This window comes from Saccoglossus kowalevskii, chromosome 13 (genome assembly GCF_978046115.1).
Source record: "Saccoglossus kowalevskii chromosome 13, keSacKowa6.1, whole genome shotgun sequence".
Taxonomy (NCBI): Eukaryota; Metazoa; Hemichordata; class Enteropneusta; family Harrimaniidae; genus Saccoglossus; species Saccoglossus kowalevskii.
The window spans coordinates 9,023,182-9,042,766 of NC_140653.1; the positions used below are offsets into that span (position 1 = coordinate 9,023,182).

At 34.3% G+C, this 19,585-nt stretch overlaps 2 protein-coding genes across 2 annotated transcripts in view; one reads left to right on the top strand and one right to left on the bottom strand.

The window, feature by feature from the left end:
• The window catches only part of LOC102802839 (uncharacterized), a 15,656-nt gene extending 14,156 nt beyond the window's left edge, over nt 1-1,500 (bottom strand). The window contains exon 1 of the mRNA XM_078011598.2: nt 1,367-1,500. The gene's annotated coding sequence lies outside the window, so the exon portion shown is untranslated. The remainder of the gene's footprint in view (nt 1-1,366) is intronic.
• Nucleotides 1,489-19,104, top strand: LOC146734950 (toll-like receptor 13). The gene is made up of 2 exons (XM_085506890.1): nt 1,489-1,566; nt 15,785-19,104. Exon 2 carries the CDS (start codon nt 15,843-15,845, stop codon nt 16,572-16,574), a length of 732 nt encoding a protein of 243 aa, XP_085363016.1. The 5' UTR covers nt 1,489-1,566; nt 15,785-15,842; the 3' UTR covers nt 16,575-19,104.
• The last annotated feature ends 481 nt before the right edge of the window (nt 19,105-19,585 follow it).

Here is a 19,585-nt window from a genome sequence, read left to right on the forward strand (position 1 = left end):
AGCTTACACCAGAAGATCTTACTAGAAGAGGCTAACAAACATATAACAATTTTATGAACTTTAACTATCATAGGAAGTTCTTAATTTTAATGAAAACAAAAACACTATGATCCATAATACATTATACTGGCAAAATTTATTAAAAACAGTTTCCTTAAAAGACAGCAACACCTCCTTCCAAATTAACTGTTCTTTTGCTTATTACAGTGTTACATCTTGAATTCTGTATTAAATAATTGTATTTTATAATTGTTTATTATTGTGACTTGTTAGTGAGTGCATGTCTCCTTTGTTATGTAACCATAATTCTTTGAGGAGTTTTGAGCGTAATTTGATAAATTGTAATTAAAATATATGTTTGTAGATATATGAGCTAAAACTCATTTACATATAACTGTAAGCATCAGCATGCATAGTGCAATTTGACATATGATTTGTGAATTGCATTGTCATTATATTTCTATTCCAGTACACGAAGCAATCAATCATTTGTGTCCATTCTCGTTACTATAAAAGTTACTAAGAACTTGGCTGAACTAAATTGAACAACAATAATACTCCTAAATGGTGTACTGATGTTTCTTGTATGTGTTGTATTATTGATGTGTGATTCCCTTTGTGATCATACTTTAGACATGACATTAATGAGATGGTTCATTTCACTTGTATTACACAAATCACACATTCTTTATTTCGACTGGTGATTTTGGTTTTATGTGTGGGCCAGATTCAATTTTTAAGTAGTGATTACTTCGTCTAAATTTGCTTAGCTGTTCACGCAGATTAAATGGCGGTGATCATGAACAATACAGCAACGTATACAACGCATGTGAAATACATGGTTAATTTACACACAGGACTGTGGGGGACTGTGGTTTACATGACCTCAAAGGTAGGGGATTAAATAGTAATTTCTGCATTGAACTACCAGTCACAAAAATACCCTGAATATGATAGAATAATCAAAAGATGCAGAATCCATAAAGTAAAGTAAGCGTTAAAATATTTGACATGACGAAACGATGGATTACATATTATGTAATTATGCATATTATATTATGTACTTATCATACTTGCTGTCTGGAAGTCCTGTAATAAAATGTCAATCATGTAACAGCCATTCTGAATGTTGTAAAAGTTAATAAGTATTTTCATTTATAATTTTCCTGATTCACAATCACAACGACGGTTAATTTTAATGTCCAGCTGCCTATACATAGGAAATGTCAGTTCGGATTTTGTGACTATGTTTCTCAAAATACGTGATTACTACTTTATGCCAAGTTATGGCGTGGACACAGACTAATCAAAAGCTCAGTTAACTCTTATAAAAGTAGAAGATTTCAAAATATGTCTAAATTCTCACCCTAAATTATGGTAACTTGACTCATTTTCGGTACCAGGGATTTCGTGACTGCAACTTCGTGTTGATCGCCATTTTCAATAATGGGAAATCCTGTGTTGAAAATAGAACATAATGTCATCGGTCGTTGCGGGCGTTTTAGTGAAGCAAACTCAAAATGGCGCTTGTCATGGTGCGTGTGATTGGTGAGAGATGAAAACAAGGTAACAAAATATTTTCTAACTTTGTGCTATTGTTCTAAACCGTCAAGATTACATCGGTTTTCTTGTGCACTATCATATTATATAGGCTAAATATCGTTATCTAAGCGAGTCTGTCGTCCAGACACAAACCCGGAAGTGCCAGAATTTTTAAAAAACATAATAATTTATCTTGGAAAAAACAATCATTTTCCCGTCGTCGATCATGAAGAATTTGCAAACGAAAGTGGTAGACCATTATAAACTCTGGGGGCGAAAATCAAAAACTACCAACGTGCCAATGATTCCTGACGTCATGGTAACGTGAAGTGGTAATGTCAGTGCATATAATCGTTCTAATCAGAGGTACATTACTTGGGGTTTGCAACTACGGTGACATGATACCAAGATCCCGTCACAATCTCGCTCTCGCATAAACGTTTCAACTCAAAAAAATGCGAATGCGCATGCCCGTGGTAAGTAGGATACTGGGATGTCCAGGTGGATCAAAATAGCTGCCAACGATATGGCGGATTACGAGAACTTTAATATTCTGTACATTTTCGATGTAGTACATTTTTCACTACGATAGTGGCAAGAAAAGTTTTATTTTTTCATTACAAACCTTGAACATTGATATATGTCATATCAGAAGGTCGTAGCCTCAGTCTCGCTATCTACGAGAAGAGACTTGAATGGGATCTTGACATGATGTTACCATACAGTACTATGCGAGTTGCATACCCCAAGTCATGTACCTCTGTTCTAATAGATTTTCTACCAGCATTTGCTGATTCATTTTTACATGTAAAGTTAAAGGAGTATGAGCTGCATTTGTCATCATTTTTTTATATTTTTTTTATCAATGTAATACGAGTAGCTTTGCGATGAGTGGCTTTCGCGGTAATTGGGTTTCGTATCTGGTGGATTTCGCGTGGAATGGGGCTTTGTCCCAGTAACTGGTCCTTTCATCCTTGTTGAGAATTAAAGTTTTATGTTTCTTTAACAACTGGTGCTATTCTGGGAATACCACCCTGGCAGGAGTTCCAAAATAAGACCCATGCTCTGATAATGCCTCTAGTTTCAAAGAGCAATAAAAATTACAATTATGATCTTATTGGTGTTGCAAAGGATAGTTGAATATTGTTTATTGAAATTAATAATAATCCCCATAACCGTTTTCCAATATAGATAAATTGAAGTACGTAACAAACTATAACCCAGTCTCAACAATGAAATAAAGGAATGTATATATACATTTACATTTTTACAAATGCAAATATTAATTATTTCATATTTTATTATATAACCTGCACAAAAGCAATCATTTTTTTTTTCCTTGCTAGAATGATGTGTAACTCAATACGGGAATCCCGATAAAGTTTACAACTGGCGACTTGGCAAAATTAGGGATTGTCAACTTCTTGTGAATTTGATTAGCTAACGTTTTTAGATTCATGTGCTGCAAGTTACAGAGCGCATACCTAAGCGGCCGTCCCCCAGCAAATAATTAAGCCAAGGCGTTTTCGATATTGAAATCAAGAAACTCTCCGGTTTTAACAATCTGGGAAGTTTGAATTACTAAATGAAGTACAGGACGACGAAACTGAAATATCCAAGAACCAACACATACCAAAAATCTCTTTAGTATAAGGTAGTAACAACTTGTCAATAATTATGGGGTTATTTGTAAGCATAAGATTGTTATGTGAACTCTGTTCATTAATGGAATACTGCGCGATGACGCTATTTTCAGGACCTAACTGACTCAGACTCCTATTTTGACTATGTCCCGGGCTGTTTACTAGTACATGTACCAACCTACTTACTTGTCAGTGTCTGACTGTTATATACAGCCCAGAACACATCAGAATAGTATAAAAAGTCAGCAAATGTCAGTTGTCCGTGCCATGAGAGCTGGCAACAGAACCAAAACAATCTGTCAGCCTTCACCGCGCACAGCATCGATATGATTTTACATTGCATAGAAATGATCACTAAATGCAGCAATTCCCGGCCGGTCAGCAATCGAATCATCAATCTTCATGAGTGATGTAACTGGTATTTTCACCTATTTACTTAGTGGTTCGTATGTTGTCAAGTTTGAGTGTGTTTTGACATACAGCGACGTGAACATTATTGCTACAATTTTAGGCTTTAACATATATATATATATATTCACCCAAAACAACAACAACCTGAAACAAAGGTAACCGCAAAATGATACAAAGTATATGACATATGTAATTATATGCATCAGTGATACACCATAATGAGAATTAGTGTTATTTACGAAAATATTTGTTCACAATTTTATAAACTGGCATGGAAATTCCCACCACCTATGCAAATTCACATAATTTTGTTTAATTGCATGTGTTCTGATCATTTGCCACTCAGCGTGGGTATTGAGTTTGCTGGTCTGACTCGCTCTGATCCTAGTGATCGGAATATTAACATGTATCATAGGAACGTTCCCATGCATTTGGCGAAAAGCTACCACGCATGAGTTGGAAAACTATCAATTGATTTCTGGACAACTTTCGCGTAATTTAAAATTACCTAAAGAGTAGCTAATGTATCGGAATCCCAACTGTAGCAATGCAAACCATAGTAAAGAATTGAGTAACTTCTATTCATAGTGCATTCTATTCAACAGGCGGCACAGCAAAGTATACCGGCTATAAAACCTGCGTCTGGTTATGAAATCTCCAGGTAGAATGCTCGGGACGCATTCAAGATGTGGGTGTCAAACGGGAAACCGAGGAGCGGGTTCGCTTTTGGAACTTATGCGGAAAACTCAAGCAAAATTTAAACTTGTGTTACGTATTTGCAGAGGAAATGAGAACGAGACAAGGGCCAACGCGATGGCCAACACACTGTCCAGAGGTGGCATAGATCAGTTTTGGAAATTGGTTCAATCAGATACAAATAAATCATGTCCTTCTCCAAGTAATATGGGTGGCTGTAGTGGGCATTTAAACATTGCCAATATGTGGAAGCATCACTATGAAATGTTGTTGAACTCAGTTTCGGGCTGTAAGCATAAAAATCATGTGACCTCATTATTACAGAATATTGTATTTCACGATGACATGATTGTTACTACACAAGAAATTGTTGAAGCAGTCAAAAAATTAGAAAAGGGGAAGGCTGCAGGAAAAGATCATTTGTCCTCGGAGCTTTTAATTTTTGTCAATCTGGCTATTTATCCATTGTTGAGTATGTGTTTTACTGCCCTATTTGTACACGGTGACTTACCTGGTGATTTAAAGTGCCTGTGAAATGCCCACCCACACACTTCCCATTTTAGATCTGTGCCCCACTGAAATGGGCAATAATTGATTTTTTTGCTGAAAATGAGTATCCAAGTAAATTTGAGATATTTCCCATGCTGTAACCACGCCCACCTATCCTGAAATGGTCAACTGTTTCTGGATTTCCGACTCTCGCCGAAAGTGCGCCACCAAAATATGAGAGGAAACCATACCCCTGGGCCATACTTTTATATCACTGTGTCATTCAACATACTTTTAAACGATATACATTTTTTGATCGGCGTTTCTTTTTTTTTTGTCTATTTTATTTTATTTTTGAGAGAGCGAATTTTTAGAAGTTGTTTTCACAACAAACATTTATGATGGTTAAACGTTGTGTTGTGGGCGGTTGCAGTAATTTGTATAGTAAAAGTGTAAGTATTTACACGTTTCCAATCGATTCGAAGGTGCGAAATCGGTGGAAGAAAGCCGCGAAAATAACGAGAAAAGGTTGGGTTGGACTTTCTCTTTACAGCGACATATGTAGTGTCCACTTCACCTCAGATTCTTTTTTTCGAAAAACTGTCCTTGTTCATGACAAAACAACTAGGTTTTAACGATAAACGCCGGCCGACAACTTAAACCTGGCACAATACAAAACGTTTTCAAAAAAAATAGATTCCAGACCAGCCCATGATCACTGAGGCGGATTTCAGAAGGGAGAGAGACGTCGAGTAAGTGTTTCAAATGATTTGATTTTTTTTTTGCGACCCTGATTATCGTTTTATAGAAACCAACCGTGTTATGTAAAAGGTAGCAGTAATTTTGATAATAACACTAAAATGAAGCGTCGGACAAACAAGAAATTACGCAGCCCTCAGGCTGTTTTCATTTTCGCAGGCTAAAAGTGTCTGAATTGTTCGATGATTGGTGTTGAATGTCGAATTCACACCTTTGTTGTCTTTACTTGCAGCTTGATCTGCGTAATAATTTATGGAATAAGAATCCGGGCTTGGGCTGTCAATGTATTTTTTTAATATGATGTCATAATTATGAAAATCACACTAAATCCACTCTGAATTTGTCTGTATGTGAGTCGCTCTCAATTATTTTTGTTAGCAAATTAAACGCCACCATTCACGCACTTGTCCCCGTCATGACCCGATGCGTTCACCCATTACAACAAATTTATTTCCACGCGGCAGTCATTCAGTAACTGTGTTTTGTCGTTTTTTTTTATTATTTCTCTATTTTATTAATCACTATAATTTAATGTTTAGAAAGTCAAAATATGTTCCCTTTTAATTTTGAATGTGTTTTTTTACTCAGACGATCGATTAAATAAAACAGTGTAGTGACGTGCCTAGTAACCTGCTAAATAACAAGACGATTCAGGCATCAAATTTGATTTTGTCCAATGCCAGAGTCTAGCGGCAGTGTACAAACGTGCGCCGGTGAGGGTGACGACCATGGTGACTACACCAGACTGGACATATTTCGCATCTGATTCAACCCCATGCAACAAACTTGATACTATGTGTTCATTATGGTCCATTCTTCCTCGACGAGCAAGTACATAAGTGGCAATTTAGTCAAAGACGAGAAAACAGCATAAGAAATTTGCCTTATTTACACGTATCAGCAATGCAAGCTACCCAGCAACCTCCCCTTCTGACGTCACAGGGGGAATTTCTGTATGCAAATGAGAAGCTAATGAGGAGTCTCGTTTTAAAATACACAAAAATAAAGTTGCAGTAGGCATTTTTTCACTTAAAAGAAATAATTTATGCTTAGAAACATAAAAATTAATAATATTTATGTATCAATGGATAATTTTAGGTGTGAAAATAGCAGCCATTTCACAGGCACTTTAATGAGCGTGGTTATTGTACCTATCATAAAAGATAAAGCTAAAGATGTAACATCTACTAATAATTATAGACCCTTTCCACTGGTGTCTGTGATTTCTAAAGTGTTTGAATTGTGTATTTTGACAAGATTAGCAATGTATATGGGGACGAATGACTTCCAGTTTGGGTTTAAAAGTCACCACTCAACTGACATGTGCATATTTATTCTTAAAGAAATTGTTGATTTCTTTAAGAGGCACAACTCTCCTGTTTTTGACTCCCGTGTGCGAAGCACAAAAAGGGAGTCTTTGCAGTTAGTTTGTCTGTATGTGTGTATGTGTGTGTGTATGTGTGTTCGTCTGTTCCACTGATATCTCAAGAACCATACATCAGTTTTTGATGAAACTTGGTGCATAGATGCTCTGGACCAATGCGCAGATTTGATTAGGTTTTGGTAAAAATCCATGCATATTAATTACCTAATTTGCATGATAATTAGCTGATTTTTGGCTGTTTCATGACTGTTCCACTGATATCTAAAGAACCACTCATTGGATGTTGATGAAACTTGGCACACAGATGCTCCAAACTAATGCGCAGATTTGATTAGTTTTGGGTAAAAATCTGTGCAATATTAATTACCTAATTTGCATAATGATTAATCAATTTTTGGCTTTTCCACTGATATCTCAAGTACTAATCATCACATTTCAATAAAACTTGGTACATAGATGTCATAGGACACTGCACAAACCTGAAAGTTTTTAGGGTAATATCAGTAGATATTAATTACCTAATTAGCATAATTAATTAATTTTCAGCTTTTGATATTTCAAGTAGTAATTGTCACATTTCAATGAAACTTGGTACATAGATGTCATAGGACACTGCACAGACCTGATAGTTTTTAGGGTAATATGAGTACATAATTAATTAATATCTAATTTGCATAATTAATTAATTTTCAGCTTTTGATATTTCAAGTACTAATCATCACATTTCAATGACACTTGGTACATAGATGTCATAGGACATTGCACAGACCTGATAGTTTTTAGGGTAATACGAGTACCTATTAATTACCTAATTAGCATAATTAATTATATTTCAGCTTTTGATATTTCAAGTAGTATTCATCACATTTCAATGAAATTTGGTACATAGATGTCATAGGACACTGCACAGACCTGATAGTTTTTTGGGTAATATCAGTAGATATTAATTACCTGATTAGCATAATTAATTAATTTTCAGCTTTTGATATTTCAAGTAGTAATTGTCACATTTCAATGAAACTTGGTACATAGATGTCATAGGACACTGCACAGACCTGATAGTTTTTAGGGTAATATGAGTACATATTAATTACCTAATTTGCATAATTAATTAATTTTCAGCTTTTGATATTTCAAGTACTAATCATCACATTTCAATGACACTTGGTACATAGATGTCATAGGACACTGCACAGACCTGATAGTTTTTAAGGTAATATGAGTACATATTAATTACCTAATTTGCATAATTAATTAATTTTCAGCTTTTGATATTTCAAGTAGTAATCATCACATTTCAATGACACTTGGTACATAGATGTCATAGGACACTGCACAGACCTGATAGTTTTAGGCTAATATCAGTATATATTAATTAGCTAATTTGCATAATTAATTAATTTTCAGCTTTTGATATTTCAAGTAGTAATCATCACATTTCAATGACACTTGGTACATAGATGTCATAGGACACTGCACAAACCTGATAGTTTTTAGGGTAATATGAGTACATATTAATTATCTAATTTGCATAATTAATTAATTTTCAGCTTTTGATATATCAAGTAGTAATCATCATATTTCAATGAGACTTGCTACATAGATCTTCTAGGATTATGCAGAGACCTAATTAGTTTTAATTGGATATTAATTACCTAATTTGCATAATGTTCCACTGATATATAAAGAACCACAAATTGGATTTTAATGAAACTTTTAAAGAGAACTATGCAGAAACCCAATTAGTTTTTGGTAAATATTTATGCTTATTAATCTCCTAATTAACATAATTAATTAACACTGATATCTCAATTACTGATCATCACATTTGAATAAAATTTGGTACATAAATGCTCTAGGACAATAGACAGGCCTGATTAATTTTGGGTTAAAATTTGTTCATATTAATTCTCTAATTAGCATAATAATTCATAATTTTTTTGTTCTGTTCTGTTCATATTAGTTACCTGATGTACATAATTAGTTTTCAGCTTTTCTATCAATATCTCATGTACAAGTAATTTTGAATTAATTTTTAATGTGTCTTCAATACTCTCAGCACACGGGAGTTCTTTCTAAGCTTTCTTTGATTATCTGTTTTATCGATGCCACGAAGGCATTTGACCGAGTCAATCATTGGTCTTTGTTTCATAAGCTTATAAAGAGGTAGGTGCCTTTGTTCATTGTGTGGTGTTTGACCAGGTGGTACCGTAACCACTTAGTTTACGTCCGTTGGGTATCAGGTGTGTCCGAATCTTTCAAAGTCTCCAACGGCGTTCGTCAGGGAAGTATTCTTTTCCCAAAATTATTTGCGGTATATGTAGACGACTTACATGTAAGTGAAAAACTAAGGCTGGCGAGGGTCAGGTGTCACTTAGAAGCACGTATTCTGAACCATTTTTTATATGCAGACGACATAGTCTTGATGTGTCCATCTGCTAAAGCTCTACAGACGAGAAATATGGAATAGAATATGATATTAAGTTTCACACTATAAAAACAAAATGTATGGTCTTCCTTCCCAGTGCATGGAAACCTAATAGTATCCCCAACGTCTATTTGTATGGTAAATCTTTGGAATATGTTTCAGTTATCAAATATCTTGGTTATGTTGTGTCATCGTCAGGCAGTGATTGTCAAGATATGCAAAGACAGCTAAGGACAATATATGCAAGGGTGAATATGATTTTGCGTAATTTTGGTCTCTGTTCAGAGTATGTAAAATGTACACTTTTTAGAGCGTTTTTAAAGAGTACTTATTGTCTTAATATTTGGTGTAATTATAGTGGTCGGCAGCTAAACAAAATAAAAGTTGCTTATAATAATGCTATATGATTAGTTTTTAAACTAAGACATGCCTCAAGTGCTAGTTCTAATTGTGTCAATAGAAATATTTAAAACTTTTCATCTCTACAAAGAAAAGCATTGTACAGTTTTAATTTTGCATTAACTGCAATTCATATTATAAAGCAATCTTTTGACGCCATTACAGATGCCTTTTGTATGTTTAAATGTTTTATTTTAGTATGTTTTCTTTTTTGTGTGTACTTTATAGGCTGTGTACCTGAAATAAAGAAATAAGAATAATCACTGAGATACAAAGGGTGGCAGTCGCCTGACACAAGGTGTTGACGGGGTGTCATATCGCGACTTTACATACTCCTTGGCTGGTATGCTTTTGATATAGCTCTATAAAATTCACAACAATGAGTTGAATCCATGTGGGCATGGAAGCTGTGATGTTTTTCAATAAAGAAAACTTGTGTATATATGTGCTATTTATCCGCTTCAAAGCATGAACCTCCCTTCACCAACCCTGATTTCTCGCGTTTTATGTTTGGATCCCGACACTCGCGATTTAATAAAATTAAGAAATTTCAATATAAGATATTCCATCTCTGACAATGATGGGTGTATTTTACGGTTAGTGTTTGTTACGAAAATATTTGTTCACTATTTTATAAAATGGCTTTGTAATTCCCATCACCAATTATATATAATGCACATCATGTTACTACCGGTACCGGTAATCCAAAATCACTCTCGATAATTTTGTTTACTCTGTGTGTGTACTATGGTTGTATTTGAAGTTTTTATCATTTTAATTTTACTGGTAGTACATAAAGGTCCTACGTGTTATCCAGAGTCTCATGTTGACTTACTGATCAGTGTAAACTTTGACCAAGAAAAAGTCGGAATAGTAACAACAAAAATAAAAGTCAGTTGCCTGTGTCAAGAAAACTTACAGAATCAAAATAGTCTGTCAGCAGTTGATGTCCATACCAGCGATATTTTACACATAGAAATTGAGAATCACAATTGCATAGAATGGAAGAATACAGCTATTCCGGCCATCAGGCCATCAATCGAATCATCAGTCTTCATGATTGATTTAACTGATATTTCCATTCATATGGTTAGTTGTCAGAAACTGAATGTTGTCGAGTTCGAGAGTGTGTTTTTACATACGGCGACGTCAACATTATCGATTACATCACAGTCCCTCAACACTGTAATTACATTAAAGACGCATTGAAAAGGAAGTGCCATTGTCAAATTTCAGATAGTAGAGGACTTTTTATACTGGAGACGTTCCAGTACGGATCCGGGGTTGTTCGATTGGCATATTAAAATTCTTTATTTGAATAGGGCATGTTCTATACATTCACCAAAATAACACTGTTGCCATGTTTCTAAGCATACAACAAACTTGAAACAAAAGAAATCGTTCGATCCAAACGACCTGTGTCCTTGAAAATCAAGTCTTATGGCCCTGGTGTTTCCGAGCGAAAATACCAGCGAAGATTCCCAGGGAACAAATATTAATGCTGTATTTCACTTTGATGTGGGAATAGGTGACAAAGGTCAAAATAAAACTTGCTGCACGTGAGAGACTATTTACCGCGGCGATAGCTACGGTGACTGTGACTCCAATCATATTTTAATTTTAGTAAGCTAGGGTAAAACCCATGTTAATGTTATGAGAAAGTGCAGATCTTGAACGTATTTTAGTGGAAATACATCTTTGCTTATCACGGCGAACGCAATTTAATGCGAGTGAATTTGTCTACTAACTTCCCTAGTTGTATGCAGTGTCCAATATGGCGACCAAGGGCAAAAACAGTGTTATGCAAATTAGCTTTAGTTGAAAATTTGAGTTTTCTGGGCGATAGGTACGTGAATTTGAACCAAAATGTTATCGGCAAGACTCAGAGTATAACGAACAGCCACTGAAACATAATTGAAGCTAAATGAACACATCAGGCAAAAAGAAGTTGTGGCATAAAATGGAGGCACATACCATCTTGGACTTTAGTACTACGTCCTTTTCGTTTGATTACCTAAGGTTTTTAGGTTCATGTGCTGCAAGTTACATAGCATATACCAAAGCGGCCGTCCCTCAGCAAATAATGAAGCAAAGGAATTTTCGATGTCGAAATCCCGAAACTCGCCCTTTTTACGCAAACTGGGAAGTTTGAATTACTAAACGAAGTACAAGACGACGAAGCATAGATATCCAAGAACCAAAAAATTATCTCAAAAGTAAATATTCGAGGTGTATTTTACCTCTAACCGGACCGGAAGTGAGATTTTGTTAGTAATCTAATTATCCAAACATATTTTAGTATAAGGTAGTAACTAAGCCAAAATTACCTTTGTGTCAAACGAATATACACATAGTGATATGTCAATGTAACATCTCATGAATAACATACATGCAAATAAACTTGTAAATTTATTTTTGAGAGAAAAACATTCTCCAGCAGTCTAGGTGCTGTTTGTATATGTGTAGCATGAACATTTCACCCCATGTGTGTTTATTTGGTACCACAAAAGTTACTGGCTCAGTATTACATGGTTTAAACAATGTCAACCTTTGTTTTATGAAAAATAAAAATATATTTATTCGCTGCATCTCCAAATGCATTTAGAAAAGACATGAATGTTGTTTATGTGAATTTATAAAACATTCACCTTTGAATACTTCATGCTATCTTCAAATAATCAGGAAATAGTTTTATTGACGCCCATTGCCCATGAGATCAGCATATAAATCTCATAAAATCACAGGGAGCCCAGGAACTATGATCAACTGTACACACTCTCTATGACCGGGGGGGAGGGGGGGTATGTATCTAGTATGTATCTCATATTTTTTAAACTGGAAAAAACAGACGAACAGAATGAAGTATAAAATCTATAAAAAATACCAGGTTGAAGAATATTAGTTGCTTTTTCAAATTTTGACAAAACGCCTTAACCAATATTTTACCTATATCTGCTGAATAAATCCAAGAAAACTACACAAATTTACTCCATTTACGAATAATTAACAGTTTGCCAGAACGCACGGCACAATTGGAGGCGTGGCATGTTCACTATTTTGTCAACAACCAATCATAAGACTGGTTACGAATCACATCAAGATCACAACTCGGTTAGCCTTGCTCAACTGGTTTCATTCTGTTTGTCTGTTTTTTCCAGTTTCCTACTTTAAAACCAATTATTTGCACTGGAATTTTTTTCCACTATTTTGGTATACATGTACATCCCTGTTACAATTTTTAGTTCATGGTTGCTCAGGCGAAACCTACTGAGACATTCACGTAGTTCGGCATTCTTTATTTTGATCACATAATTTTCTAAAGTAAATTCATTTTTCAAATACTTGTATGCTCTGTAATTATTATTTTGGTTATCATCAGTCCCTATGTTAATTTCCCTTTTCCAGTATAATTTATATATATTTTTTCAATTTCCAAACATAATTTCTTAATGCCGTTTAGTATAGTTGTTGGTTTGATAATTTGTAGTTGGTTTATTTCAGTTAACAGTGTAGTTATAGCACTGTACCATTTGCTGTTTAATTGTTTATTATAATTGCTGCCTCTCTTACTCATTATTATCACTCACTTATTCATTAGCCTGTTGAAATATTTATAATTAATTGTTTTCTGATAAATACATCGAATGGATATTTTCCCAGTTCCCTATAAATACCCAAAAATGTGTTCTTCCTGACTCCTAAAACAAAACGACAAAAGTTTAGGTGAATTTCTTCCACACTTGATTTGTATGTGCTTTCGTGACCCCAGATGTCACTTCCGTAAACTAGTATGGGTCTAATTAGTTTATCGAAAAGGGATAGCATTGAAAATGGATTTTAATTTGGCTTATGTCCAAGTTTTGCTTTTAAACTAAATAAAGTTTTTTGCGACAGTTGCTCAGTCCGTGCATTTCATGCATTATGTAATATCTTGTTTTGAACAGAAAATCACCCATTGAAAATAAATACAGAAAGCATATAGTAAATTATAGTATTATTATCAAGGTACAGTAACATTTTTGAGCAGTTGTCTGAAAAGCCAGATCTTAACACGACTTTGTATGATGTTATATACAGCAACAAATTCAGGTTTTATTTGATGAAAAGTTTTTTATAAATTCCAATCAATGGGAACACTGATGAAGGACATAGAACAATGTTTGTAACTTTGCCCTGGTGGGTTGACTCTTAATACCACTATGTCTATAACAAATACAGATCTAGCTGAAACTATGTGAACAGGCAGACTGGGGAAAAACAATGGACATAACCTAACAGCATAGCTGACATATGTAGAAAGGCAAGTAGTGATAAAAAAAACCATGCTGTAATTCACATGAATGCACAAAAACTAAGTGTGACTGTCAACTTGATCACCCTGTGAGCACTAACACTAAAATTGCACTTGTAGAATATAACGTCAATGTATGTACAATTTGTAAATGTATATAATGTTGCTATATACTTATACATACCGGGGGTACCGGTAGTATTATTATATGTTATATTTTGATCGGTTTTTAAGCATTTCACTTCATTTTTGACTACTTTAATCCATAAAAAATTTCTGTATTGCCAGGACCAGTTTACTCTGACAAATGTGATCTTAGAACCACCTTGGTTAAGATCAACAGGTGCTCATGTATTGCCAGGACCAGTTTACTATGACAAATGTGATCTTAGAACCACCTTGGTTAAGATCAACAGGTGCTCATGTATTGCCAGGACCAGTTTACTATGACAAATGTGATCTTAGAACCACCTTGGTTAAGATGAACATGTGCTCATGTATTGCCAAGACCAGTTTACTATGACAAATGTGATCTTAGAACCACCTTGGTTAAGATCAACAGGTGCTCATGTATTGCCAGGACCAGTTTACTATGACAAATGTGATCTTAGAACCACCTTGGTTAAGATCAACAGGTGCTCATGTAATGCCAGGACCAGTTTACTCTGACAAATGTGATCTTAGAACCACCTTGGTTAAGATCAACAGGTTCTCATGTATTGCCAGGACCAGTTTACTATGACAAATGTGATCTTAGAACCACCTTGGTTAAGATCAACAGGTGCTCATGTATTGCCAGGACCAGTTTACTATGACAAATGTGATCTTAGAACCACCTTGGTTAAGATCAACAGGTGCTCATGTATTGCCAGGACCAGTTTACTATGACAAATGTGATCTTAGAACCACCTTGGTTAAGATCAACAGGTGCTCATGTATTGCCAGGACCAGTTTACTATGACAAATGTGATCTTAGAACCACCTTGGTTAAGATCAACAGGTGCTCATGTATTGCCAGGACCAGTTTACTATGACAAATGTGATCTTAGAACCACCTTGGTTAAGATCAACAGGTGCTCATGTATTGCCAGGACCAGTTTACTATAACAAATGTGATCTTAGAACCACCTTGGTTAAGATCAACAGGTGCTCATGTATTGCCATGCTTAAATAACATTAGAATAGCACATTAGACCAAGGAAAAAAGGTTTTGCTTTTCGTCCAGGCATGTATCAGTTTGAAGTCTGCATCTCACACATTGTTTTTGCAATTTTGTGTACCGATAAAGTATGCCACATATGGTATAATTAGAAATGTTTTATGTTTTGGAAGATGTTTTGTTGCCCTGAATAAATGTTTAATGCATATATTTGCAAGCATTACCATATTCAATAAATGTTAAATATTGAACTTGTATCTTGCTGTTAAATATTTCTAATACAAAAAAATTAAATAAAAACCGTGTTACTGCATCAATTTTTTCTTAGGATGAGAAGCCAAATATTTCTTTTTTGGTCTTATTGTCACATTGTCCTAAATGCAGTTTTAGTGGAAAAATGCTTGGTAGGTGTGGTTTAACTTTAATAATGATTTATATGCAAACAAGTTTGTGTGTCATGTTATCATGTCACTTTGTGCATTTTACATTTATCCCCATATACCTAGTTGAATGAACAAGATGACTGCTGATATTTTCTTATTATATTAATTATTTTCAAATTCAATTTATTTTGATTTTGCAGATTTCACAAATGATATTCAGTAGATTGTAGAAAATCTACTGGAACTGAAAATATCACCATGGCAACTGCTGAAGACCCTGCAGAACCATCTCTAGAATCAACTTGCACTCAAGATTCATCTATATCCAGTTCTTTTAACTTGGATTTGCAGAGTCAGGCGCTATCCCATTCCAGGGCTGATTCTCCTCTATCAGAAACTCTATTAGTGTCCCATTCTTGTAGTGACTCAGCAATATCTAAAACTTCTAATCAGTCTGTATGCCATTCTTGTAGCAATACACCAAGGTATGACTTTACACTTTGGTATGATGAACAAGATGAACCAGTTGCTGAGGAGTTGAGAATCTTTCTTGAAGAAAAGAATGGACTAAAAGGATTTATAGAAGAGAGGGACTTTGTAATTGGAGCTGATGTGTTTCATAACATTGACCATGGAATTGACAACAGTAATAAAATTATTGTAATCTTATCTCAACATTCACTGAACTCTTCATGGTTTGAAAGAAAAGTTCACCAAAGTATCGCAAAAACTTTGGAGAATCCTGCAAAGAAATTCAATGTGATACCAATTTATGTTGACATCAAGAAAACAGATTCTCCAAGTGTCTTAAAGACAGTTACCGGAGTGAACTACAAAAGTCCGTATTTCTGGAAAAAACTTACAAATACAATGGGAATAGTAAAACATGGAATTGCGGCGACTTCTACCGCTAGCAGTGGTTCACATGAAGAGACCGGCTCTGTCTCAAGTTCATATCCCACCAGTGGGTTTTCATCAGGTTCTCAGTAAATAATGTGCAAGTTTATTTACTTACAATTATATCATACACACTTGTTACTGAAATGAATGTCTCACGTTCATATGACATTATTTTGTTTTTTTGAGTAAGAATAAATTCAATGTGTTTACAAATCATATGAAGGATATAGAGGCTACATACACTCTTATCACTGTGTCTGCTGATGCTATTTGTTTTTTCCCATTCATTTTTGCTATTCATGGAGGCTTTCTGATGTGATGTGTTAATTTCAGTTGCCTCTAACTTCATCTGACCAAAGTAAATACAAAATCTCTTGATGGATCAGCAACCAATCTTTTATTATGTTAAATTGTGTTTCTTGTAAGACATGCTTTGATTGGTTGACGAGTCAGAGAAGAGCTGCATGAACACAATTAGACAGTTGTTTGGTCCAATGTATTTAGGCGACCAGAATTTAAACAGCTTTATGATGGCTGACAAGTAGCCATTTTAGTGCAAAATAGCTCTTGGTTGTGAATAGATTTTGTTCAGGCTTGATACATACATTAGTATCATGTTTTACAGATTGATTCAAAATGGCCGACTGGGTAGATTTTTGTTTTCAAAACGGTGCCATTTCTATCATGACTCGATCTGTACTTATATTTAAAGATTTGTACTAAGTTGTACTTCAACTAGCATTGTGTCATCACAGGAAGCACTAGTGTAAACTTGATCACATATTTTTATGAAATATTGTTTAGTGAGTGAAATATAAATGTTGTACATAATTCAAGAGCAGAAGGTAACACATAATAACGTTAATAAAATTTTTGTTTGAAATTTCCTGCGTAATTTCGGGTTTCAACTAGCTTGAAATAGAACGACTTTGAACACGATGAAATCGCTCATAGAGCACCATTCCAATCATGAACTGGCAGCATAAAATTCATGCAATTTTGAGGCCAGTTTATTTCTAAAATATTTCTAAGTTTCAGTATCATTATTCAGTAAAGAATCACTGAAACAATTTATTATATCTGTAAAGTACATGATGACAGACAATTGACTTCGAAACATTCAATGAGTCAGATCGGTGTTGAAAGAATGCCGAGCTGCTGCGTCAACGGTTCAACTGTTTAAAAAGTAATGTTCTATGCACTACCAACCAAAGATAGTTTAAAAATTATTGCTTTTCACCTGGCTATATGCTTGATGGCGCCTTTTGAGCTATGAAATTCACATTTAGTAAGCAAAATAAATGCAAAAACCATGGGAGTCAGAAGCCTCAAGATTTTTGTATGTATGTGATATATTTCATTGTTTTGATCTTTTGATCAGTGCATCTAGAAATTGGTTATTGATTTGTTTCACCAACAAATATTTGTTCTGATTTCATTTGTGTAATAACTTGGTTAATGAACAACAAATGTCCCGAGTACCAGTACAGTTGTATGTCTGTTGTATATTTGAATTCTTAAAGCACCAAAGTTGTATACAACACATGTAAAATACATTGTTTGACTAATCAAACCCATCAATGTGATGTCACCATGGATTAATTCACACCACTGAAAAGGAAGACGTACATGTGCACTGAAAATCTAAAAGATAGACAGTGTATAGTACAGATAGCTGATTGGCTATATGGCACATATCATGGTACACTAAGTGAATTATTATCTCCAATCCAGCTTCAAATAGATTTAAATGAAACATTTGATACATTTAATATGAACTACTTATAAAATATGGGAACAGCTTTTGAATGCACTGTATGAAAATGTCCATATTTTTTCATTAAACCCTTCTAGTTTATTTACATTAAATTTACCTATTGTAATGTTTTTTTAAATTTGTGTTCACAAAATATATACCGGGGTAATCTAATTTTGATCACACTGGAAAGAAAAGTATCTTCTCTTTTCCACTATATAGTTTTGAACATATGATTTTGTAATGTATGAATAAAATTTGAAATATCTATTTGGATCTTTTCAAATAATTACATAATCCAGTCACTCTATTTCATATGTAAATATTACTTGTTTTTAAGGTGTTACAAACATTGATTATTACTTAGTCATGATTTATAATGATGTACAAAACAAATCAATTCACTGGTTTGTTATGAAACGTAAATCAAAAAAGAAGCCACTCTGGGAGGGTGAATCTACACCATATATACAAATACCATATTGTATAAATTTATCATATTCACATACTTCAAATTTCTTTTTGAAAAGTAAGACAAAATTGAATCTTGAATGAATCTTGAATAGGTTTGTTAACTAAAGGAATCTGGCAATAGTGAAGAATCCTTTAAAAAATTATCTTCAAAGCAACTGGAACCAGATAGCTTTTAAAATATAGTCTCTTGGTTTACGTTTGAATGGCAACCTCTCCTAAAAAACAGATTTTTTTTCCCATCAACGTTTTCAGTTACATGTAATTGGCAAGGAATAATTATTAGAAATGGCAATGACATCAAGCTTATACCCAAACTCTTATCTACTGGTACCTCTTCTGAGAATGTCACAATCAATCTATTTGAATTATAAATATTTTATCATTACTGAAGTTGTGTTTCCCTGGTAACAAGATCTATATTTGTGGGAAAATCGATTGGTACTTGTTTCCAAGAGAAAACCCTCTTTACTTACTGAAAATCAACTTTTTGAACTGTAAAAGAAAAATCATTAAAGTTCCCGATATTCCATGTCAAGCGGATCTACATCTACCAGTATTTAATGGATAGATACTTGCATTTAGTGAGTGTTCAAATACAAGATTTCATGAAAATAAGTCCATTATTTATAATAAATTAAATTATTACCAAAATTAGTGTTTCCATGACAATCAATCTGAATCTCTAACCAAATGTAATTTATTGGTCTGCATCTGATTGATGGTTGTGCCATGATTGTCTATGGTACTGTTTTGGCAAACAGTTTTAAGGATTGATGGTTGTCCATGGCACTGCTTTGGCAAACAGTTTTAAAGATTGATGGTTGTGTCATGATTGTCTATGCCACTGCTTTGGCAAATAGTTTTAAAGATT

Bases quoted from the DNA above. Each gene is read 5' to 3' on its own strand.
- LOC146734950 (XM_085506890.1), top strand. From the start codon at position 15,843: ATGGCAACTGCTGAAGACCCTGCAGAACCATCTCTAGAATCAACTTGC.